General features: G+C 40.0%; 1 protein-coding gene across 9 annotated transcripts in view; it reads right to left on the bottom strand.

The window, feature by feature from the left end:
* The window catches only part of LOC119482486 (ELKS/Rab6-interacting/CAST family member 1-like), a 175,987-nt gene that overhangs the window by 120,242 nt on the left and 30,498 nt on the right, over window positions 1-25,247 (bottom strand). For all 9 annotated transcript variants that reach the window (XR_005205440.1, XR_005205441.1, XR_005205442.1 and 6 more), the window contains exons 2-4: window positions 19,838-20,667; window positions 17,741-17,818; window positions 17,380-17,535 (exon numbers count right to left, since the gene is read on the bottom strand). Coding sequence is in view for 6 of the 9 variants with exons in the window: in XM_037760013.1 (XP_037615941.1) it covers window positions 17,380-17,535; window positions 17,741-17,818; window positions 19,838-20,329 (726 nt within the window). In the remaining 3 variants the exon portion in view is untranslated. The remainder of the gene's footprint in view (window positions 1-17,379; window positions 17,536-17,740; window positions 17,819-19,837; window positions 20,668-25,247) is intronic.

Below are 25,247 nucleotides of genomic sequence, written 5' to 3'. Positions count from 1 at the left end.
AAAGTTATACAGATTTTAAATCTGGGAAAAAGCAAGCACTAGTATTGGATCAATAATAATAAATACTAAACTTAATTTATATAGTACTTTTCTTTAAAATGTGCTTTAAAATACAATAAAACAATAATAATAAAATACAAAAATACAATATAGATAAATAAATTGAAATGAAATAAAATGCACACAGATAAAAGCCTTTTTAAAAGAGGGATGTTTTAAGAAGAGATTTTTAAAAGCAGTGATATATTTAGTAAACCTAATTTTAGCATTTAGGTTGTTCAAACGTTTGGGGGCCCGGATTGCAAAAGCCCCATAGCCAGAAGGCCACTATCAGCTAATCTTTCCTATAATTAGGGGCCTGAAGGTCAACAATCAAAACATATAATAAATCAATTTAAATCAATGCAAAAATGAACTGGGAGCTAATGCAGGGAGGAAACAGTATTCAGTAGATACCCTGAGATGAGGTATCGCATCGGGGAAGAAAAGGTTGGTGCACCCTTAATGGTTATTGATGTGAACATGTTAAGCCCAAAAAGACACTGTATGATGTTGAATGATATATATAAACACCACTTGACTGCAGTGATCCATAGATCAATGTGTTTGTTTAAAAACCACTCAGTCTGATTGAGTTATACTTGGATCAATACTAAAAATAGATCAAGGCTGACATTTGCAGCCTGTCTGTGTGAGTCACTGGTCGACTGAGACAGCATACAGTATGTGTATGTCATCTTGAGTGTATGATAAAAGCGTGTTGGCAGGTTAGTATCACTCCCATTATGGCTGAGGACAACGTGACATGACTACCCCTGAGTCAGACAAAAGGAGAGTTTAAACTCTGTGTGTTGTCGCTGCGATGTCCCCCAGGCTTTTGTAAAATGCGTCACACATAACCTGAACAACATCCAGGCCATCGCCACACGAGTCATGCAGTATTTCCAGAGATAAAAAAAATAAATAAAACAGGTAGCTGAGAGAGACGTGCATGAACGAGAGTAAACAGGAGATTCAAAAAATAAAGTTAAGAGGTTAAAAAGGCAGAGATGCTATCGCTCCCTCGAAGCTACCGTTAATCAACATCGACGAGAACGAGATTAAAGTAAAAGAGAAAGAGACAGATGAGGGGAGGCATAGAAAAACAGTTCTTAGACATTAAGGAAGAGAAAGGAGAAGAGAAGAAAAAAAGATAGTGACCACAAATACACTTTATGCTCACATAAACAGAGAGAAAAAGAAGAGGATGAAAGGTAATTAGATGATATCAAAGCAGCTGTCTACTGATACAGTAGCTCTGCTTTATGTTGCGTGACAGCCGGGGCTGCGTGTTTCCTGCTTTGTCTTGTTCTCTTCATCTTTATATTTCCATTGAGACAGATGTACACAATATTGCAAAAGAACACAAAATATTGTTCTCTCCTTATTGTATTACTGTTTGTTTGTCTGCTGACTCATACAATAGCTCTTCACACACACAAACACACACACTTGTATGGAAGGCTGACATTTGCAGACAGACAGACACGAAAGCATCCTTTCCCTCTCTCTCTGGTTTAATCCCTCCGTCGCCATGACAACTATGATTCCTCCAATACAAACACTGACCCACCCATATGATGAAAGGATGCAAGAATTTGCACAAAATTGTTTTGTGTAGTGCATAAATTAGTGCATAAAGTTGATTTATTAGCCGATCAACACAAGATTCACTGAAAATAATCTTAATTTTATTTTTGATTAATTGGTTTAAGTATGTTATCAAAAGAGAAATACAAACATTTAGGAATTAGCAGCTTTACTCCATCTAATCACGTTGTAATCTTAATCTTTTTGGGTGTTTCAGTACTTATCCTTATTTTCTGACACTTTCACAATAAACAGTTACCACGTGCACACACTTGAAGGTCAACTAACGAGCTTAAAACCCTGTAATTTCCCGCTGCTTTCTAATATTTATTGCCCTTAATTTAGTTTTTGTCTTTATTTTAATTTTTTTATATTAGTATTGCCTCTAAATCTGTCTTTTTTATTTCTTTGTATTCAATCTTTTAAAGTTTGCTTCCAATTCCTTTAGAAGTTCAGATGTCTGTAAACAACGGTTCGTATGATATCTTACAAAAAAGTTATTCCTCCCCTTTTCGTGCGTTTTCCTACGACTGTCCAGCAACGTGTGTCAACTTCCCTCTCATTACATGCATACAGTCTTTTCAAAATAAACTTCCGTCTTCACAGGAAACAACTTGGTTAGATTTAAGCAACAAAATGACTTAGTCAGTTTTAGGAAAAGTAAGGGAGTTACATGACAAACAAATCAACATTGACATGTGGTTTGACACCGGTCTCCTGGGCAAAAGTCGGGTGTTTTTTGAGCCACCCATCCACCCTGACCTCCTCTCTACTCTGCGTTTGATGCTCTTTATACTTCCTGGTTCACAATTACGTGGATTATATATGAATTGATTTCATGGGATGTATACGAATTACAGTGTTGATGTATGAAATAACCTTTTACCGAAACAACTGATCCAATAATAGTAAAAAAAATAATCAATCGATAAAAAAATGTATCATTGGTTGCAGCCATAGTTATTAATATAAACAGTATGTACACAGAAAAACACAGCTGTGTGTGTGTGTGTGTGTGTGTCAAAAGGATAGAGTGAGAGAAACACACACACACATACAACCATACTCACAGTAATATATAGTATTCCTGAGCTATTTAGGCATTGACGAAATGCACATGCATGCCTACATGCATCATTGCACACTGTAATCATTAGACAGGGAAACACACACATACATACACTCACATCAAGCATCCAAAAGTATGTCAGAGTTGCAGAAATGAATGTGCGTACACACACACGCAAACACACACACACACACACACACACACACACAAAGCCTCAATAGTCTCTGCCTCGCTGCCTATGTTAACACAAGTCAGTGTGCTGCTGAAGTCAAGCAAATACAGTGTGACTGGGAACACACACACACAACATCAAAGGTTTACATATAAAGGATTCAGATTCCCACACAGGGACTTGTGCCAGTATTCACACTCATTCAGCTTGTGATGTAAAGCTGAGAAATGCCAGACCACAAGAGAGAGATGGAAAAGAGGGAGTGAAATATAAAAAGGAAGCAGGAAAAGAAAACAGAGGAGATAAGGAGATAAGGAGAAGGCAGTTAAAACACTGTGTTAATTGTGTACAGCAGAAACAGAAGGAGGGATGAAAAGAGAAGGAGGAGAGAGAGGCTCGGAATGCAAGTTGTGTTTTTCTTCTCAGTTTCTGCTGAGTCGTCTTTCGCTCCTTCACCTTTGACCCGGTCAGACACTTCCTGATTACACAGAGGGGGACCGACCGCTCAAAACAGAGACAGACATGCAAACACACGTGCATCCAGACACTCACATGTTCATATTACGTACGAGTTGGACTACAAACACTAACAAGTCATCTAACAGCACGCAATACAAAACATGTAAAGAAATCCTATATTAAGCATAAGGTAATGATTATTTCCCATTGCATTTCCTCACTATATTTACACTACAGCTTTCAGTTTATTTTCACATTCAAATGATACCATAGCAAGAAAGAGAAATTAATCTAAACTGTGTACAAATGTGACAAAAACAAGAAGACAAATCAAGATGACAAATCTTTCCCTCAGATGTCAAAGCGACGAAATTCATCAAGCTGATGAAAACAAGTGCCAGAGGGGAAATTATCTCGATCTCAGAGACGGTTCAACAAATCAAAACTTGTGAATTTTGAGTCTTCATATTTTCTTAGTGGGCACATTTGGAAATCCTGTGGCATGTCGGCTGTTTACATGATGCTAGTGAGCAAAATTTATGAACAAGATGGACACAAACTGGAGCATAGCGGACCGAAATCACATGTCTGTGTACTGTATGAGCACAAGACAGTCAGCTCCTCAAATTTCACAATGACGGTAAATACTATCTGTGGAAAAACCAGAGGCGGGACAAAGTCAATGTTTTGCAAGTCACAAGTATGTCTCAAGTCTTTGACCTAAAGTCCAGACTCAAGACTGATAAATCTCAAGTCCTAAATTTAGAGTTTTGAGTCCTAAACAAGTCATAATGCGCTCTTCACCAAATGTAATTTAACAGTAGAGTAACTGGTGCTAACTGGTGTTAAGTAACGTAACATTAGCTCTTCATGGTTTTCTCCTGCAACTTGACTGGATGCTGTCAGATTGGTTGAAACAAGATGGATCGGGGGAGTTAAATGTAAGATAATCAAATGCAAGTCCTGATAATATTCACCAAAAAGTCCAAAGTTCAACAAAAAAAACACCACTTTTCAAGGATTCAGCAATAAACAACAAAAGAGCGAAATTCAGTTTCTTCAGTTCTTTTCATTTATTTCCCCCACGAGTAAATCCTCTTCCCAAAAAGTAAATAAACCCAACATCTCCGATGCTGTTGGACCTCCAGCACCAGGCAGTTGAACGTCTTCGTGCACACACTTTTTAACTAACATAGTTTTTAATCTTTGGGTTTGGGGGGGAAGGTATCAAGTATTTTCAAGTCAAAAGGCTCAAGTCCAAGTGAAGTCACGAGTCATTGTTGTTCAAGTCCAAGTCAAGCTGCAAGTAGGGCTGTTACCTTACCCTGAATACCATTTTTTGGGCTTCGAAGCTTCGGTAAGAAACAATCAAAGGTATTCAAAGCTTTGCGTCGCTGCGTGGTGCAGCAGGCTGACATGTTCTTCTGTCTGTCTGTATAGAAATAATGAATAATGTTGTGGGATTATTCCTTATTTCATGGGTTATTATTTGGGGATTTATACATAATTATTACATACTTAAAAAACAAAGTAATCGAATAGTGATTTTGAGGTCGAATACAACGGCAACAGTCGAAGCTTCTAAGCTTCAAAGCATTCGGGTCAGCCTGAGTTGCAAGTCTTTTTTCTATTCTGTCATGTCGAGTCTAAAGTTAACAAATTTGTGATGAGTCTACATCTCTGGTGGAAACCATCACAACTTTGTTTACATGCCCTTGAGTAACCAGGTTACTCAAAAAACAGTTTGCATGCACTCAAACAAGCCTCCATCTTTGAGGCCACTCTGGTCACAAACTTAAAAAATGCTAATAAAAGATGTGACGAGTTGCTCCAACAAGCTGCCTTCATCAGCATCCATGTGTATTTCTGTCTGACTCCGAGGGGCTTAGGGTTGATGGCCACCTGTGACTGTTCAGCTTTGTTTATATCAGAAATAAAAGTACCCGGAGGAATCAAATGATCCGTATGATCGCAAAAAATCAACACCATCGGCTGTACTGCAGTCTCTTTTTCCACCCCTTTAACTTTTTAAGCAACACACTTCTGAGTTGCTTCATCACCACAAAGATGGTGGAAGAACCTGAAGAACTTCTCACAATAAAGCTGCAACCATTATAACCTGTACTCGGTCCATTACACTAGTGGCTCCCAGTCTGTTTAGCTGGTGACTTCTTACAGACAAGCAGGTTGAACTGAGCTCTAGTTTTCAGCAGCAGAGGTTGCAAATGTGGGACTCAACATGACCTGATTATCACTTTTCTACAGCGGGTTGAGACCCAAATCCACCTCACTAGAAGGATTGAAATGGGCTTCAGCAAACAGAGGGTTTACAGGTAGAAAATGATGGTTGGAATTTAATATACTGGAAATGTTACTGCATCTTTGGAAGCTGAAAAATAATTGTTGCCAACAAAAAAACATGAATTCATACCAACAGAGCATGACTGAATTTAGGCTGCAAGGGAAAAAAAATGTATAGAAAAACAAATGAATGTTTTGTCTAATGAGCAGCAGTCTACATAATTTATATAATTAAAGAGAAGAGAGCAAAAATCCGCTTGTGAATATGGTGACAATGTTTCCATCCGCTCGTCATCCCCCCTCAGGCCACTGCTCATCTGTCGTTCAATATTAACCATCCCTCCGTTATTACTCCTCCGTCTCATCCCTCGATTATTCTGCGCTCGCCGGGTGAGTCACGCTCCCCCCCCCCAGCCTCATAAACACACACTGTGACAGAAACACATATACACAGTACACAATAATGCCTACACGCAGACATTATGTCGGAGGCAGCGGTCATGCTGTAATGACCGTGAGCAGTTTCGCCCACTCAGGCATCAGACAACAGGCAGATTAACACTCTCTCTCTTCTTTACTCGGAGGATAAAGCTGGCAGATGAAGAGCATAATGAAGAGGAGGAAATAAAATAAAAAAGAAGAGGAAGGGACTGGATGAAACATAAGAAAATCCCTTGTTTTCCAAAAGACAGAGAGCAAGCCGATGGAGGAAAAATAGTATCAGATTGTGTGTGAAAACAAAATGAGACAAGAATAAGTACGGATGAAAGAGATTAGATGAAGAAGAGAATGAATAAAAAAATAGCCAAGAGAGAAAGCGAGAGGAGGCGAGAGGGAAATGTTGACCCTAATCAGTCACTTTGAGATGCAACATCAGGGTCAGTAGTGGGTTTAAAAGAGCTAGAAGAGAAGAGAAGAAGCACTGCATCTGTCACATTTATTTAACATGAACACATTACAGATGTCAAGCTTTTTGAACCAGATAGTCAGACAGATAGACTGGTATACTGGTAGGGCTGTCAAAGGTAACGCGATAATAAAGTTTTAAAGCAAATTTGTTTTTGTTTTTGTTTTTTTGCCAGTTTTTACTCACCAAAATTTAGTGTAAGTTTGGAGCGTTATTTATCCTCCTTCGCTAAGAGCTAGTATGACTTGGTACTAATGGATTCCTTAGGTTTTCTAATTGCATATGATGTCAGTATCGTCACTCTAGCTTTAAAACTGAGCCTGCTACAACCTAAAAATCACAAGTTGCGTTAATGTGTTAAAGAAATTAGTGGTGTTAAAACGAATTTGCGTAAACCAATTATCATGGTAACTTTGGCAGCCCCTACTAATAACTAAAACTAAAATTAAAACAGCGAGGAGACTACATAACGCTCCAAACTTAGGCTAAATTTTGGCGAGGAAAAACTGGCATGGCCATTTTCAAAGGGGTCCCTTGACCTCTGACCTCAAAATATGTGAATGAACATTGGTTCTATGGGTACCTACGAGTCTCCCCTTTACAGACATGCCCATCTTATGATAATCACATGCAGTTTTGGGGCAAGTTATAGTCAAGTCAGCACACTGACACACTGACAGCTGTTGTTGCCTGTTGGGTTTGAGTTTGCCATGTTATGTTGAGCATATTTCTTTATGCTAAATGCAGTACCTGTGAGGGTTTTTAGAGGGGCAGAGTAGAAATAAAAACAGAGGAAGAAAAAGGGGGAGTGACTGCCCTGTAATTCTGTTCATTCCTCACTAACTCTTCCCAAACCCACTCCTTATAAGGAAAGACATGGCTACCACAGGCCTCCACACACACACACATGCTGACTGAGAGAAAGTGAGAGAGAAAACTCACAAAATCACAGCCTTGTAGGAAAAGAGGGAAAACTAACCCCTCTCTTTCCTTTCAGTTTCAAATCTCTCTCGTCTCTCTATTTCTTTCCACTGTAAAATGAACACGTTGTACAGGAAAAACAGAGGGAACACATCTCTCTGCATTAAGGTTAAAGTTTTATAAGACTCCTGAGTGGAGAAGGCTCCTCTTTTCTTCCTCTCTCTCTCCATGAATCTCCTTCCTAATCTCTCTACCTCCCTCTGTCCATCTGCCATTTTCTCCCCCCGCTATCCTTCCCTGTATTTACCTTATTCCCTCTTTCTCTCAATCCCTCTCTCTTTCTCCTCCTCACCTATCTCTCCATCCTGACTAAATAAACACACAGATTTGATGACCATCTGTTACTGATGAGCATTCATGCGTGAAAAACACACACACAAAACCCACCCGACACACAAACGCAGAGCTAGACACCATAAATAAACCATTTTTAGTCTTTTAGTTTGGACGTTTGAACTCTAAACCGAGGGGACAGTATGTGTTGCACACGTGTGCATGAATGTGAACACACACACACTCATACAGTATGCTGACATGAGCACACGCACAGACACACAAGGGAGGAATAATGAGTCATAGGTTGATGGAAAGCGGGGCAGACTGCAGGCAACAGAAGGAGGAAGCCGAGGTAGGCAGGGAAGCCGAGAGATGATTGTCACTGTATTTTAAAGAGCGTTGTATCATGTATCAAAGACAGGCTGAAAAAAAAAGAGTTTTCGAAACTTTGCTGAGGCTGCATGCTGTCGTTTCCTGAATCATATTCTCACAGTCAAACACATTCACACTCAGATCTGCCAGCTTCAGTTCCTCCACAGCCAGCAGTTAAAGAAAAAGGCTGCCTCTTCCTCGGTTATTATATAAAAAACAGTGTGTGTGTGTGTGTGTGTGTGTGTGTGTGTGTGTGTGTGTGTGTGTGTGTGGACTTCCTAAAGACAGGATGGGTCTCTCTCTCTGGTGGACACAAAAATATCCTTACGTTAGGTGAACAAGTGGCTAAATTCTGTGAACTTTCCACTTTATAGGAGCTAGAAATTAAGATTTATAACAATTTGAGTCTTTTTTCGTAGTTATGGCCATTATTTTTTATAAGCAATAAGGACATTATTATAGGACATTATACTCAAATATACTCATAGTATAAAGAACACACCGCCATATGCATAAAATTGGAGTAAAACAAAGAACAGTGGGATCTGCATTTAGATTTATCACAGTCCCTGTAACATCCAACATCATAGCACTACTTTTTATGCATTCTGAGCAAAGGAATTCTACGGAGCCCCTAAAGTCTCCGTAAGGTGATATTTTTATCTTGTGCGAACAAGTTAATTATCTTGTGTGCACGGGTTATTATCACTTTTCCGGACTTTAGACGCTCCGTAGAATTAACATTTGCTTAGATCAGTAAAAAAAAAAGTGCTTGCAGGATTCTTTAAGCAAACAAATTAAGTAAATAATAAAATTAGGGCTGTCAATCGATTAAAATATTTAATTGTGATTAATGGAAAATGAATCACATTTTTTATCTGTTCAAAATGCACCATAAAGGGGGGTTTGTTTTTTGATTTAATACTCTTATCAACATGGGAGTGGGCAAATGTGTTTGCTGCAAATGTATATGTATATATTCATTACTGGAAATTAATTAACAACACAAAACAATGACATAATGTCCAGAAACCTAGCCTTGACTATGACTTGACCCAAACTGCATGTGATTATCATAAAGTGGGCATGGCTGTAAAGGGGAGACTTGTGGGTACCCATAGAGCCCATTTTCATTCACATATTTTGAGGTCAGAGGTCAAGGGACTCCTTTGAAAATGGCCATGCCAGTTTATCCTGTATGCCATGGTTGGTACTAGTGGTTTCCTTAGGTTTTGTAGTTTCATATGATGCCAGTATCTTCACTCTAGCTTTAAAACTGAGCCCGCTACAACCTAAAAATTGCAAGTAAATGCGTTAAAGGAATTAGTGGCATTAAAGCAAACTTGCGTTAGCGCGTTATTATCGCATTAACTTTGACAGCCCTAAAAAAAATGTAAACAGTCTTACATATATTTTAAAAATATTAATAAAAAAATGCATGGTATTTTGGGGAATCATATACTCAAGTGTATCGATAATTTCTTACACCCCTAGTAAGAAACACAACCAATCAGACGATTATACAGGTTTTAAGGAGACCCTCGGAGTAGTTTGAATTAATACATTAAATATAAAAATATTACCTAAACTGTCTGGCATTCACACTGTTCAAACTGACATGTATCACAATCTACATGCTTACTGGTTCAATAATGGTGATTGTGAACGCACACAGTTCCCTGTGCAATGAGGACATCATCAGATTTGGGTAAGATGACCAAACTTATCTGTCTGATGACCTGGTCATCTGACTGATGTAAACAAAGAACAGAGGAGAGACAGCAGATATTGTAGAGTCATAGATCTGCAGCTGAGAAGCGTGACTCCGGAGGAATGCACAAAATGTTTGCAGAATCCTCTTTGACTCTGTTTCCATAAATCCTTCCCCTCCCCTTCCTCTGCCTCATCTGGAACTCCCATCCAGGAGATTTACATCCAGATTTCCAACAAATAAACCCAGCAGTCATCTCCTCAAAAAACTCACATTTCCTACAATTTTCCTACATTATCCCCCTCTCTCCTTTCGTCATCCCTGACTCCTCTCTTTCAGTCAAATTATCTCTTCTATCTTTCCATCCACCCTCCTCTTCTTCACCCACTTCTCTCCCGTCACAATAACACCCATCAGTCTTTCCATTTCTCTACATTTCATCTGCTGTTTCCAGCTCAATTCGCCGACGCCGTCCATTCATCTCTCCTCCTTTCCTCCCTCCTGCTGGCACTCGTCACCGCGCTTTCCAGTTTGATCCATCCTTTTTATCCACTTTCCTAATTTCCTCCTTCTTCCTTTCTGCGTTTTACACATCTCCACATCTCGATCCATCTTCGTCATCCATTCTCTTCCTCTACGGGTCCACGCTGGTATGGGGATTGCCATGCGAAGCGTTTTTTGCAGCCAGCTGGCACAGAAACTCTAGCTGGTAACATTTTTTTTTTTTTCCTGTACAGTAAATGGAAACACTTGGCACCGTCCGTTTTTATTGGATTCGAACTAATCTGAACCCGTGAGGACGAGCTCAACGCCAGCTTGGAGTAATGGAATTAGAAATGGAAGAAAATACAGGTGTAATAACATTAAGTGCTGAGCGGTGGTTATAATTTTTTTACTCAGTCAGCACACAAACTGGCCCGGGGTGTATTTACAGTATATTTACAGTTATGTGTTTTAGTGCAACCTTCAGAGCTGCAGTTAATTCTTTATTCAGTGTCTCTTACAAGTGAATAAAACGTCTTTTGCTGTGATTATTTAACTGGTCCCAGATGGTTTCAGCATTTCCATGGAAGAGATCTGGTGGCACCATCCGTTTACACATTAACCCGACGGCCTAATTTGCTGTCATGTTCGTAGAGCGGAAAATACGCTCGAGTGCCAGTCTGTGTCTCCTTCTCTTTGTCTCTCTAACTTTGTCGCTCTGAGCAAAGAAAGAGAAAAAGGAGGACGACAAACAATGAATGAGAAGAGAGGAAAGGCAATCTCTCCTTCTCTGTCATCCCCCTCTCGACCTGAGGGTAAAGTGTCGCCCAGGTGTAACGGGTACTGTTTGGGTACCTGCCTGTTTGGGTTAACCTCCTCACACCCACACACTCACAAAGGGCAAACCACCAGACCGTTTGCCCACAGGTCTCAGCGGTTAGTGGTTTTGCCACTTTAATTCTACCAAAAACAAATCACAACCTCTGCTCTGGACTGAAGATAGACCAATATACATATATTATTTTGACAATTTTGGCATTTTTAAAGAAATCTATGAACAAAAAGTCCTCCACAATTTTACTTTAGATCCAGCACTTTTCATAATGGGTATACTTCCTGATAATATGATGGATAGAGCTTTAATTAATTTACTGAGAATCCTGCTTTTAATAGCAAAAAAATTATAACAATTTCCCGGTTGAAGACACAACCCCCCAACATAGTAAAAAATGTCTTTATCGTGGCAAAAAAATCACAGCAGGATTACAGTTGAAAGATGGTCACCATTAATACGGGCGATGCCAGAACTCTAGTCATCTCTTTTTTCCTTTTCTTACTTTCATTTATTTTCATTGTATTTATTTTTATTCCTGTTACACCTGTTTATTGTTTGGTTAATACTGCAGCTACAGAGATTGGTTCAGTGGTGATACCAGAAGTGACATATCTGATGTGTGCTTCTCATGTTTATGTAATATGAACATAAGTATTAACAATGTAGAAGTATCTCTTAACAATGTTATATATATAATAAAAAAATACGATAATAATTTGACGTAACTGAGCCGACAAACTGAAACAATCTCATTCACATTCATGAATCATCAGAGAAGAAGTGGAGACGTGTTCTCCCTCTATAGAACTACCTTTACTCCAGCACCTTGAGTATTAGGCTAAATAATGTAAGAGAATAAAAACAGTACAGCAGTAAAAGTACAACAGCCACTGGCTGCTGCACTTTCTCCAACACACACACACACACACACACAACTTCTGACATCACACCGCTACCACTTCCATTTCCATAAAACACACACAAATTGTTGCAAGCAAACAAAAACATACACTCTTGATAAAAATAGAAGCGGTAAACGCAGCGCAGACTAGAGCAGTCCTATACTTTAACACATGCACAGGAACACGCATGCGTGTCCGTCTCTATGTGCATTCAGACACAAATACAAAAACACAATTATAAACATGCAGGCAACTGTGCAATTTACGCCTCCAGACACACACACTTGTGCATACAAAAAGCCCAATTGTCCTGACACACACACACATAAGCCTGCCAACAAACACAAGGGAGGGCACAGATTCCCTCCTGGTACAGTACTCTCTCTCTCTCTCTCTCTCTCTCTCTCTCTCTCTCTCTCTCTCTCTCAATTTTGCATACGTCCAAATTAACACACACAGACACACACTACATAAACAAACACTATACAGTCTGAAACATCTCCGAGACTGCTGACAAAACATAGTCACCACACAACCCTCTTTTTCAAACGAATGCACCATCTCTCTCTCACACACACACTCCCACAGTCACACACATGCCGGTTGTGACGTCAAATGGCTCGCCCGGAGTACAGTAGATGATAGATTGCATCTAGCAGCCCCAGAAATGGACAGACAGAGCGGTTATTGTTCAGCTGGTATGATTCAGTGCCGGGACGAACCATGTAGAACAGTCTGTTCAAAAACCTATTCTTAAATTCATGGAGGAAAAAGCACCGTAATTAAGGTGCTCAATGTGCATGTCATATTACATCTTATTTGTTAAAATTTCAAACATGAATCACAGCTTTAGCAGTGTGTCATTTTAGCATTGAGAACATCTTAATTACATGGATTTATTTTAAGGATAACAGAATGGAAACGGTGATGCCGAGTTGCTGTGGTGGAAAGTAAACAATTTTGAGGTATTTGTGCTTTACTTGAGTATTTCCATTTTATGCTACTTTATACTTCTGCTCCACTACATCTCAGAGAGAAATATTGTACTTTTTACTTCATTACATGTACCTGTAGTTACTAGTTACTTTGATTTTACAAACAAAACATGTGATCAACTTATTAAATATGATGCATTGTTATATATTAAAGGCCCACGTCCCTGGGAGAGACCCTGAAGTCCACCCAAAAATGTATCTTTTTTTTAAATCTTGCAGCACACAATAATAACTTATTATCTTATGTGTATAAAATAAAGTAAATAAAATCAGGACCTTGAAGTTAGGGATCATATTGCATATTGAGGACTTTTCCTTTTGCTACTTTAAGTACATTTTGCTGGTAATACTCTAGTATTTTTACTCAAGAAGAATTTTTAACGTAGGACTTTTACTTGTAAAATAAAATGTTAAATATAATTTGCCTAGAAGTCAGAGGTCACTTTGTGCACAGTTAAGATGTGGTATATTACCACTACATATTGAAACAGGAACATACAGAGGTGTAACGAAAAAGACGAAAGACTGTGTCAGTATTGTGAACGAAATGAGATTGAGAACGAAATTAATTTCATTTTCTTTTGACCTTTATATCATGATTTATGACAAAATAATATTTTTAAAAAGTTAATGTTCCTGGTTTAGATTTGATAGGTATGGAGACTGGATCTTTTTGATAATGTTTTTGTATTTCGTGAATATCTTTCTAAAGCATGGTATAGGAGGAGAAAAGTAACATACGATGGATAAATTCCTCAGACTTGTTTGGATTTGTGTGTCTTGTTCTTAGGGGGAGCAGTGTTTGTATGTCTGTGGCTGTTTATTTGTTGTATTTCCATTGTGGGATATATCCTGGTGCATCATTTGTGGGAGGTTCATGTTCACAATTACAGTATGTCTGGATGATGTTTATGTTTGGATGATGCTGGCGTATTGTGCTGTCAGATGATGGTGGGCTGACATGCCGTAATGTTTGATTTGTTGTTTGTTAACGTGTCTAAATAATCCCATGAGAGATGGGTTATGTAAGTGACCAGACACGCAGATAAATGATTCATTCATTCATTGTAACAGAGTACTTTACAGTGTGGTATTGTTACTTTTACTGTATTCAAGTATCTGAGTACTTTTTCCACCACTGCTGAGTTGAACCCTGGATGTCATGGTTACAATCATGAATGCCAAACTGCTGCTTGCCTTCCACTTGAGCGTGTGTATTTATTAAATGCAAACTGAGCACTGTTAGGAGAGCAGAGAAGAGAAAAGAGACAAAAGGTGTGTGTTTTTGTGTAAGAAAGAAAGAAACAGAGAAGAAAAGAGGACAAACGAAAGTAAAGCTTTCCTTTAGCATTCCAGACATTCCTTCATCTTTTTCTTTTTTTCTGCGCTTCTCTGTCTTTCAGCATGAAACGTTGTACTTACCTGCTGTGATCAAAGAGGTGGAACGAATTGGGTGAACACACTCACACACGCGCATAACTGAAACCAAAGCAAGGCGGTGCACTAAAAGTGACAAAGGAGACAGGGCTAAATAGAGCAGGCATCAATAGATTTATTAGACCGGGGTGTGTCTGTTCTACTGGATTGAGTTCTGTGGTGAAGCTGCTCCACAGGCCCAGATGGAGAGCGAGGAGGAGAGGGAAGAGAAGGACAGGGGGGGTCGCGATAGAGAGGGAGTCCGAAAGTGGGAGTGAAATGAGACAGAGAAGAAGAGATGGAGAGTGTGGTGACAATGAGTAGACGCTGTGGTAAGAGAAAATTAGTGGATGTGGGAAGCGAGACAAGAGGAAGCAAATGGCAGTATAGAGGGAGAGGATGATAATTTAACGCTCAGTGGGGAAGGAACAAAAAGAGCCTCTCATCTAATCAGACTGAGAAATTACATTTTTTCTCCCACTTTTCTGCAGATAGAAAGTAATTATGTAAAACAAAATAAAAAACTTTCTCTCAAACAGCTGTGAGCAAGCACTGCGTCTTAACATCGGAGCCTCTTCCCTCTTGTCACTTTGGTATCTTTTAGTTTCTTTATGCATTAATGCAACTTGTGATTTTTAAAGCTAGATTGAAGATACTGGCATCGTATGGAACTAGAAAACCTAAGGAATCCATTGGTACCAACCATGTCATAGTATCTTGCCGTGAAGGAGGCTAAATAACGCTCCAAACCTACGCTAAATTTTGGCGAGGAATAACTGGCATGGCTATTTTCAAAGGGGTCCCTTGACCTCTGACCTCAAGATATGTGAATGAAAGTGGGTTCTATGTGTACCCATGAGTCTCCCCTTTACAGACATGCCCACTTTATGATAATCACATGCAGTTTTGGGCAAGTCATAGTCAAGACTTCAAGGTTTCTGGGCAATATTTGTCATTGTTTTGTGTTGTTAATTGATTTCCAATAATAAATATATACATAGATTTGGATAAAGCTGCATATTTGTCCATTCCCATGTTGATAAGAGTATTAAATATTTGACAAATCTCCCTTTAAGGAACACTTTGAACAGCTAAAAAATGTGCAATTGCCTGTTTTAATCAATTGACAGCCCTAATTTTTATCAAAATATACAACAGACAGCATGAAATGTATGTAAGTATGACAATCTTGTGGATTATTATAACGTAATGTATTGGATCTGCCTAACAAGTACAAACATGATGTTAGGAATGTCTCTTATTCTGGCTTTGAATCTATGGTGACACATTTTAAGAAAATGTGTTGTGCGGAGGGAGCACAGCCAGAAGGAGAGGAAGAGATAAAGACCGAGGCGGACGGAAGAGAGGTGAAGATAGTGGGCCGAACGTGACGGAGGTGGTGAATAAGTGAGGAAGCGTGGAGGAAAGAATGAGTGAGGAGGAAGGGTGGAGATGAAATGTGCATTCCTCAGCGGGGGCGCGACCTAGCGTGTGTGTCCGTGCGCACACTTCCCGAAATTACTGGGAGGTAACTTAATTCGATTTCTAACACGAAGATGATGGCGAAGACAGAGAGAGTAGGGAAGGTAGGGGAGGGGGAGGGAGGGAGGGAGGGGAAGCTAGAGCTGACTCACCGCGGGATGACAGAAATAGAAGAAGAGAAGAGGAATGAGCAAGAAAAGATAAAGGAGCGAGGGGACGGAGAAAAGCCCGAGACGAGAGACTGAAGAGAAAGTGACGAGCAGGATAATGAGAGCAGGAAATGAAAAGGATGCCTCGGGTTAAAAGTGTGTGATTTGTCTGGAGGAAAGAAAGAGATGGGAAGTGAAAGAGATTAAGAAAGAGAGAACACATATTTCCAAACATTAGAGATCAGAAAATATTCTTGCACGTCTCAACATGCGTTTCCACTCACTATAAAAGCACACACACATACCCAAAGAGGAGTGTGTGAAGGCAACTGAGGATATTTCAACTGTGGCAAGAGGCCAAATATGATAGATCGATCAACTTATCATCTGTTCCTTTGTTCTCTCACGCACAAGACACACACTTAAACTCAGTGATTTATGGATGCACACACACAGGCATTCTGCACATGCTCACACACACACACACCAAACTGGCAATAAATGTTCTTAGAGAGCGATTTAATATCTGGTGATGTAATTTCACAACCTGAAGTGCTTTCCCACATACTTCAACGCTAATTTTGGGAGTCTTGGGAGCGACATCAAAGCCCCAAATAATTTCAAACGCGCACACACACACAGAGATAAGAGCGCCTGCTAATGACCGAAACGTTGCAAAGAGGACCGGGCAACTTTCTGCGCTGCTTCCAAGATGACAGCGTGTGAAATGAGTCACCGCGAGGCATCGAGCGCGTGTGTGTGTGTGCAAATATCATGTCTTGTGTAATATTACGGCCTGCTGCCAGACTAGCTGAGTCTCCGTCTCATCCAGATGGCTTCTGAAGCAGCAGACAGCTGGGAGTCCCCGACAACCAGGCAGCCCCGCTTCTTCCGTTTACCCGTCTTGAAGGCAGCAGCGAGACAAATCCGCCAGAACAATCCATACAATTATCAGGACATGCTCCAATTTGTGCCAGTCTATAAATGTTAGTGTTACTAAGCAGAAAACCCAAAGCAAAAACCACAGAGTTTGAGCTAAATTTCCAAGTCCTGGATTAGCTGCGATGACAATAAAATGAACCAAACCCTGGTCAGGATATTGTTTTTCACATATTAATCCTTCCAAGTCAGTCCATCTGTTCCTGGGTTTTGACCCAAAACGCAACATCTAGAACAGCAAGAAACACACATATAGTTGCACACACACACACACACACACACACAGACATCTCTTTCCTACCTGTGTTTCCTCCTGCACCACTCTGTACTGTTCCTTCCACACGGACATCTTCGTGACTTCGTCTTTCCTCAGCGCCCTCTCTTTCTTCAGCTCTGGACTCCAAAACGTCTTAATGGAGTTCATGGAGGAGCTCAACTTGGACTCCTTAGCCTCCAGCTAAAAGAAATCAACATACATTTGTTTTAATAGATGTTTATTTGTATCGATTGGGACCTTAAAGATCCTCAATCTTTGATTAGAGATCAACATGCCTCCTAATATTACTTTTTTTCCAATTCATTTGCTTTTAGTTTGTTCTGGTATGTAAAATAAATGGATAAATGTTCAGAGAGGTGTGTGTGTGTTCTGCAAGTGTCCTTACTTCTCTGCGTAGTAGTTCGTTCTCTCGCAGCACTTCTCTTAACTGTGTCTGTAGGTCTGACATTGCACCGTCTCTCACCTGGTAACACAAACACATAAAGTATAAATGTAAAGTGTTAAGCATAATCCAAATTTGCAGCTGCCATTACTAAGAGCTGGTGAAAATCTACCATATGAGAAATCAAATATGGAAATAGAGACTCAAATATTGTTTGTGAAGCACTTTGAAACTGTTACTTTGATTAAAACTTCAAATATGCTTTGCAGATACATTCTGTTCATATAGTGCACACCTAACTTCAGTATTAATGAGAAAACGCTCCCCGTGCAAATGTTTAATTCATCCTGACATCAGAACAGCAGTGTGCCACAGAATTAAAAATATCTTGGATGAATTTTTAAACAACAAACAGACTCTGCTTTTGGTTTTGAAACACTCGTTTTAGGTAAAGGTAGAAAAAGGTTTAGAGTCGAGCTTTGGAGTGATAGCATCCTCACAGTACATGTAACATACATTACATGAATGTGACATACAACAGAGGAAAATAAGAGTTGAAGAGAGATGAAGAAATGTTTTTTGTTTAAGAAATAATTAGCAGAGGAGGGAGGTATGAGAGGGAGAGGAAGGAGAGAAGAGCTCTAAGGTTATGACTAATGGTGCAGAGGTAGTGGGAGGGCAGACCTTAGTCTATTTAAACATACTGTAGGAACACCCACATAGCTCTTATATTATTTAGTTGAGGCGTGACTTAAGAAGAAAATATTAACCCTTGCACAGGAAGCTGAATTTAGCTTAAATGCCTTGAAGCACCCAGCTCCCCTACGGCATCAAACAGGAGGATAATTCATGTGTGACAAAACATTTTGTTTGCTAAGTGCAATTGATTTTATCTTTTTGTGTTTCTTCGTTCAAAGGTGAGACAAACATTACCCAAAATCAATTGTATCCACACATTCCTTATCGGTGTATTCCAAACTTCTTTTGAGCTCAACTATTTTAGATCATGTGCAGGACTATTTCTAGTACATAGCGACTTGATTTCTTGACGTCACCATGAGGTTGCCAGGCAACCGGCGGTGACTTAAGGCCCTGACACACCATTCAGGCCGGCGGTGAGCATCTGTCGCCCTAGTTTTTGCGGCGTGTCCCGCACCGATGGCTTTAGTCTGCCCTTGTCGGAGGCTTTTTGTTCGATTCAGCAATCTGTGGCGGAGCTCGTCGGTGAGGGAAATCACTCGGATTGGCTGTTCAGCTTTAAGCGAATCAGTGCACGAGAAGAGAACCCGATGTGAGGAAAGCAAGCAAAGTCAACAGGGCACACACAGAATTTCTTCTCATTTTCTATCTTCATCTAATCTGATCATTCCAACACACAGATGTTTTCAAAACATGGCCATCTGGAATGAAGCTAAGTGGTGAGTGAGAGTGGTGTGAAAATGGTTCAGCAAACGCTGCTTTATTTTATGTATGTATCATAACAACGGCTTGTATATATCTGCCGTCCTCGGTCTTCCATTTTCCCTTTTTGAAAGACGAATACAGACTCCTGTGACCTGCTGGTGTGGAGAGTTATTTCCTCTCACGCTGGCGCAGAACGTACGTGCTAACTGGCCATCGGCTGTAGTCTTTGTGGTGTGTAGGAGTGCAACTTTTTTGCCAAGATATAGGCAAACATGCAACAGTCGGCCCTTCATCGCCAGCATGTAACCCCCTACAATACCTCAACTAGTTGTTTTTTACACTTTGGTTTTTGTGCAGATAAAACAAACACATTTTTTTAGTGTCATATTGAATGGACAGATATGAGAGTGGTAACAATATTCTGATCTTACTCTTGGCAAGAAAGCATATTTTCTGAAACTATTCCTTTAATGCTATTTTCATCTTTAACTTCCAGAAATATCCAAGTTATTTTGTGTCTTAGTTGTTTCGTACAACACAGCAGCTTTTCAAATGTTTGTTCTTGTAGCTTTACTTTCTTTCAATTCTATCATACATACTCAACAAAAGATTTGAAGACAAAAATTAGACAGACAAACAAGGTGATCAAATTTCAAAGGTTGCAGCAATAAAAGAAGAAGCAGTGCGATGCCTCACCTGTCTCATGGAGTGAGGCACAGTAGCCGCCTGTGGAGGCTGGTTATGCATCTCCCCCCCAAATGCTATTGCATCACTGGGCATCATAACACCTCCTCCAGTGTTTATATTGGGACTGCTCCCCATGATGGCCGCCCTGACCCCATAGGGTATCCTGGCCCCGGCCCTGCCCAGGGTCATGGTGCTTTTGGGCAGCGAGGGGTTCAGCCCACTGCCCAGGCTCCCGATGCCGATCGAGTCATCGACTGTGTCAGCGAAGTACATAGGACCGCCCGTAGCGTAGGCGGCATTTAGAGACTGAATATTCTCCATGGACAGGGTTTTACAGGAGCCAGTGAGTCCGCCGGAGGAGCTGCTGCTGCTGTTCCGCCGGTGTCCAAGGCGTGGGGAGCGAGGGAGGTGTGGGGAGCGACCGGGGCTCCCAGACACTGACCCGTTACCATTGGATCCAACAACATCCAGCTTTGAGACGGAACGAGAGCTACCGTACATGGTAAGAGAATATGGTGTGTATACTGTAGAGGCGAAAGAGTGTCTGGTTCAAATTAATAAATTGAGCAAATCAAAAATACATGCTCAAAATGGCACACAGAGCAAAAAAGATAAGATGGATGTCCAAAAAAAAATCTGAAATACTAAATGTAACAGCTGAAAACTCCCGTTGAAATATCCTGATGCAGTGCTGACATAGCTGTGATCAAGGCCTTTCCAGCACCCGCACCGAAATCAATGGGCTTTGTTAGAAAGCAGGAATCAATAGACCATCCCCTTTAGATACAGGCAGCAATGTAAAGCAGGTAAATCCACAAGGGTTGGGATGAAGGGATCACCTAAAAAGAAAGGGAGAAAGAGACAAAGACTTAGTGATCAGTGGAACAAATATATACTGCACTTTAGATACAAAGAAATACACCAGATTTTTACCAGGTTCAGGTTTTGATTAGGGACACACCGATTTATCGAACAAACATCGGTATTGGCCGATATCTGCCTTGTCGTCACTGGCGAATGTCGTCTTATTTACTGGCAGTGGCTGATGTTTATCTGTTGGGTTGCATAAATTTTACACTGCCTAAATACTGTATGTTGGTTATTAAACATTTTAAAAAAAATAATATTTTTCATGTGAAAGAAGGTTATATTAAAGTTGTTTCATACAACTTGTTTCATTCTTGTTTCATACAGGACAGTGTAATGAAATGCTGAATGACTTTAAAACAGCTCAGTTATTTTTTTGCAATGGAGATGTTTCTCTGGTACAAAAAAGGAATAACTAGCAGCAACAACAATAACATCGGCATCGGCTATCGTCCAAATTAAGTTATTTTAAATATCGGTAACAGTTTAGGCCCAGAATTTCACAATCGGTGCATCCCTAGTTTTGATTTATCTACTTTTAAGACTGGGTTCATGTCTTTGCGTACAGTATTTACTTGCAGGTTAATGCATGTTACTAAAGCATAAACAATATGCTCAGCCCAAACAGGCTTACAATACACCATTATTTAGAAAAAAATACAGAAACCAGAGTAGCAACATAAATTACAAATAATACTAAATAAATAAACCATCCTGACATTTTTTCCAAGCTTTAGAAACAAAGGTAGCCAACTTATACACATTAAAAGTAAATAGCCATTCCATTCTCTCATCGTCATAAAGAAAACCAAACTGTTCAAAAGATAAACCAGTATTTAAGTAAAGAACATTTTGACCAATGATGGCGCCAGATGAAAAGTCGGCGGTTCAGAGAGACCACGAATGTCTCCACCAAATTGCTTGATCATCCATAACAGTTGTCAAGACACTCTACTCTAAAGTACAAGAGTCAAAAAAGTAAGGGGATCACCAAAGTAAGTCGGCTTCATCCTCTGGGGAACATGAAGGTTTGTACCAAAATGTGTGCTGATCAAATTTGGGCCTGTTTGACGTGATAAATTAAAAGTCAAAAGGATTGGCAAAGTCTGACCTCTCCAATAATCACTCATAAAAGATTTGAAGACAATTTGTTTCTGCCACCATACTGGCATGTACACACATACACAGTAAGTAAGAGAAATATGTACGGCTGATACGCTCAGTCCTCAGTCAAAAAGCAGAAGCATCAGCTGATGTGTTGGATCATATGATCACACAGGCCGCTTTGTCTCTCCACCACCCATTACACCCTCTTAAGATCACACTACGTCCTAACACCTTTGGGCATCACATCAAAGTTACTGTCCTGCAGCTGTAATAAAGCAGATAACATTCAATCAGCTGATCTAACATCCATAAAGGCAAATAATTAGTTTGCCTCCTGAATGAATTACATGTACTAAAATAGAATAATCCATGTTTTTTTTATTATTCAGTCAATTATATCTTGTTATTAATCCATTTTGTTCTGCATGAACAATGTGGGAAGAAAACATAAATCAAAAAAAGATAAAATAAATGATTATGTAATCATATGAGTCAAACTGGATAGACATTTTATGGGGCACATTATTAATTGGATGGATGACAGATGCCAAAAAGGTAACGTATTATAAATATTCAAATGGATTAAGTAAATCAGGTCAAAGAAACCTTGTAATTAATACAGCTGTGGAAATAATGAGAAATGTCATTCCTATCAATTTAAAAGGTATAATCTGTAGCATTTTACGGTCTCTTGCAAAAAAAGATGAACATAAATCATGAGTGCTGGCTCTCACGTGTTGCTGGCAAATGCCTCAGAGGCTGCTGAGGTTTCAATCTTTGTGTTGCGAATGCTCTAATCTCCCCGGCCCCCTGAACTACCCACCATGTAACATAGGAAGGAAATGCAAAGGCATAGGACAGAGGAAAAAGATTAGGCAGTTATATCAACATTTTCCTCAGACATATTATACAATTACAAAGAACGACTAAAATTACAATATATTCACTTATTATGTACCGAAAAATTAACTTTCATGGGTTCCGCCATTTCTGACAACGTCAACAAACACGTCACGACTCGTGGACTCGGAGCTTTCAGAAACGTTCCACTTACGAGGTCGCGAATACCACAAGAGGGGCTCTTCTCGTGAACACGGTAAATACGACTCCATTTGGAGTCAGTTACTGTATAAGGAAGCACATTTACAGCTATGTAAAATTGATAGCCAGCTGGTCAACAGTCATCATTCAGTCATTTGGGTTTCCTTGGAGACAGTGATGTCATCCTCAGGTCAGTGGACACATGACCCATCGGAAACACCATCTGATCCACACTCTCCCCTTACAAGAATGACCTAAAGTGAACTGAACCGCTGCAGAAATAGTCAAGAATGAAAACTTGTGAGGCTCCAGTTCAATGTTAACATGAAGTCTAGTTTCCAAATATTGCACAATTACAACACAAGTATTCAGATTTCATAACATTATACATAAACTTTGGATGGGTGCAGTATAATTTTAAGATAAAGAGATTTGAAAACTAGTGCTTTGCTTGTAAAGTATGGTGGAGTTTGTACACATTTCTTGTTGAGTAGTTAGTCTGAAAAATGTTTCCCCCAACATGCGGCCTCTTGCAAATTGCTAAATACAATAGTTAACATTTCATTTCAAGTATGATTAACTGTGCAGCCCTTTGGTCGACCCCTTTACAGTAATCTCCCTGCACCCCTAGTACTTTGGGTCCTGACCCGGGCCTTTAACAGCCCTGCAGTAGTGTATCCTTACAACTGATGTTCTGCTAGACACAGATCTTTGGCCAGGGAGATGTTACTGACAACCAGTCAGTTACAGCTACGCGCACACACACACACACACACACACACACACACACACACACACACACACACACACACACACACACACACACACACACACACACACACACACACACACACACACACACACACACACACACACACACACACACACACACACACACACACACTCAAACACTAAAAGGAACCATCTGCTGTGTCTCCCCTCGGGCCAAAAACACACACCTGGATAGAAACAGGCCAGGACCCTGCCTCTAGCACACACACACATACATACACACACAGACACACACAGACACACACAGACACACACAGACACACACACACACTTATTTACAGTATATGCATTTATGCAAACTAAAACTGTGCACATGTGCAGATCTACACAATTAGTCAGACAAAGATAAATCAATCCACGTACAAACAAACGTCGAATAGACGACACATTCACAGATGAACACACATGCACATCAGCTCAGTGGCCGTGAGTGATCATGTCACTAACAACACACATCTTATGCTTCATTTGAGGCCAATATGAGACTGCGGAGATAGATAGTGTGTGTGTGTGTGTGTGTGTGTGTGTCTGTTCAGGGCTTTCCTCCTCCTCCGCCCCCCTGGACCTGCTGACCTGTACATAATGTATATGCTCATGTTCCAATTCTCCCTATAATGCAAAACATGCACAGTATGTCTAAGCCTTTATTTAACCATTTATTGAACACACGCACATGGCTATTTTTCAGTCAACAATCAAAATATCCCAATTAGCAATAGCATTATTTTTCCTGTTTCATTACTTTAGTCTGGTAGAGGTACAGGACAATAAATACACATCCACTTCTGAACTACTTATCTTGTTAAGGGAGCTGGAGCCTATCCCAGCATGCATTGGGGCAAGGGTACTGCACACCCTGGACAGATCGCCCATCTATCACACGGCTAAACACACACTTCTTCTTATTTTTATAGGCTTGAGGATGTCATGGAAACCACAACACACACCATGTTGTTTTTTTTCTACAGTTCAAGTCTAAGGGTCACATGAATAAACCACCAGTGCGTCCCACAGGTTGAGAATATATTTGTGGTGGTTTTAGACTCTGAGAGAGCTGGGGGTGACCAGCATTGAGAGTCGGATGACAATAATAATAACCTCAAGCTCATAAATTCACATGAACCTACCACATTTTAATACAAAACATACCAATGCCACTGGAAACAAGCACGCACGCCTATGTTGGCATCATGAGATCGAGAAAACACACGAGCATATGACTGTCCAAGATCCATCTGTCAACAGGCGTACCATTCCTCTTGCCCTTTCACACAAATGTGAGAAAGCAACGTGGTGCTGCCACAAGAAACATCTGTTCAACAGTGCTACACTGAGAGTTCATGGAAGTTCAATCTTGTCCTTAGAAATAAGGTGTACTTTGACAGCACAAAAAACCTTCACTAGCTTTTTTTCAGAGCTTTCAATCCCATCTCACAGTCATCATCAGCAGATGGATTTTGCTGCAGTTGAAAGCCCTGCAATTGGACCTTGAGTTTGATGTGCCACTGGGCATAGGATGTCCTGGTTAAACATGTTTTGAGCACGTATTTAAACATTAAACCTTAAAACATTAAAGCTTGAATGTAATGGACGTTCATGTCTGTGTAAAAGT

The sequence above is a fragment of the Sebastes umbrosus genome, chromosome 23, assembly GCF_015220745.1.
Source record: "Sebastes umbrosus isolate fSebUmb1 chromosome 23, fSebUmb1.pri, whole genome shotgun sequence".
Classification (NCBI taxonomy): Eukaryota; Metazoa; Chordata; class Actinopteri; order Perciformes; family Sebastidae; genus Sebastes; species Sebastes umbrosus.
Note: the sequence above shows the minus strand (reverse complement) of the source record. Positions and strands in the feature narration are given on the sequence as shown.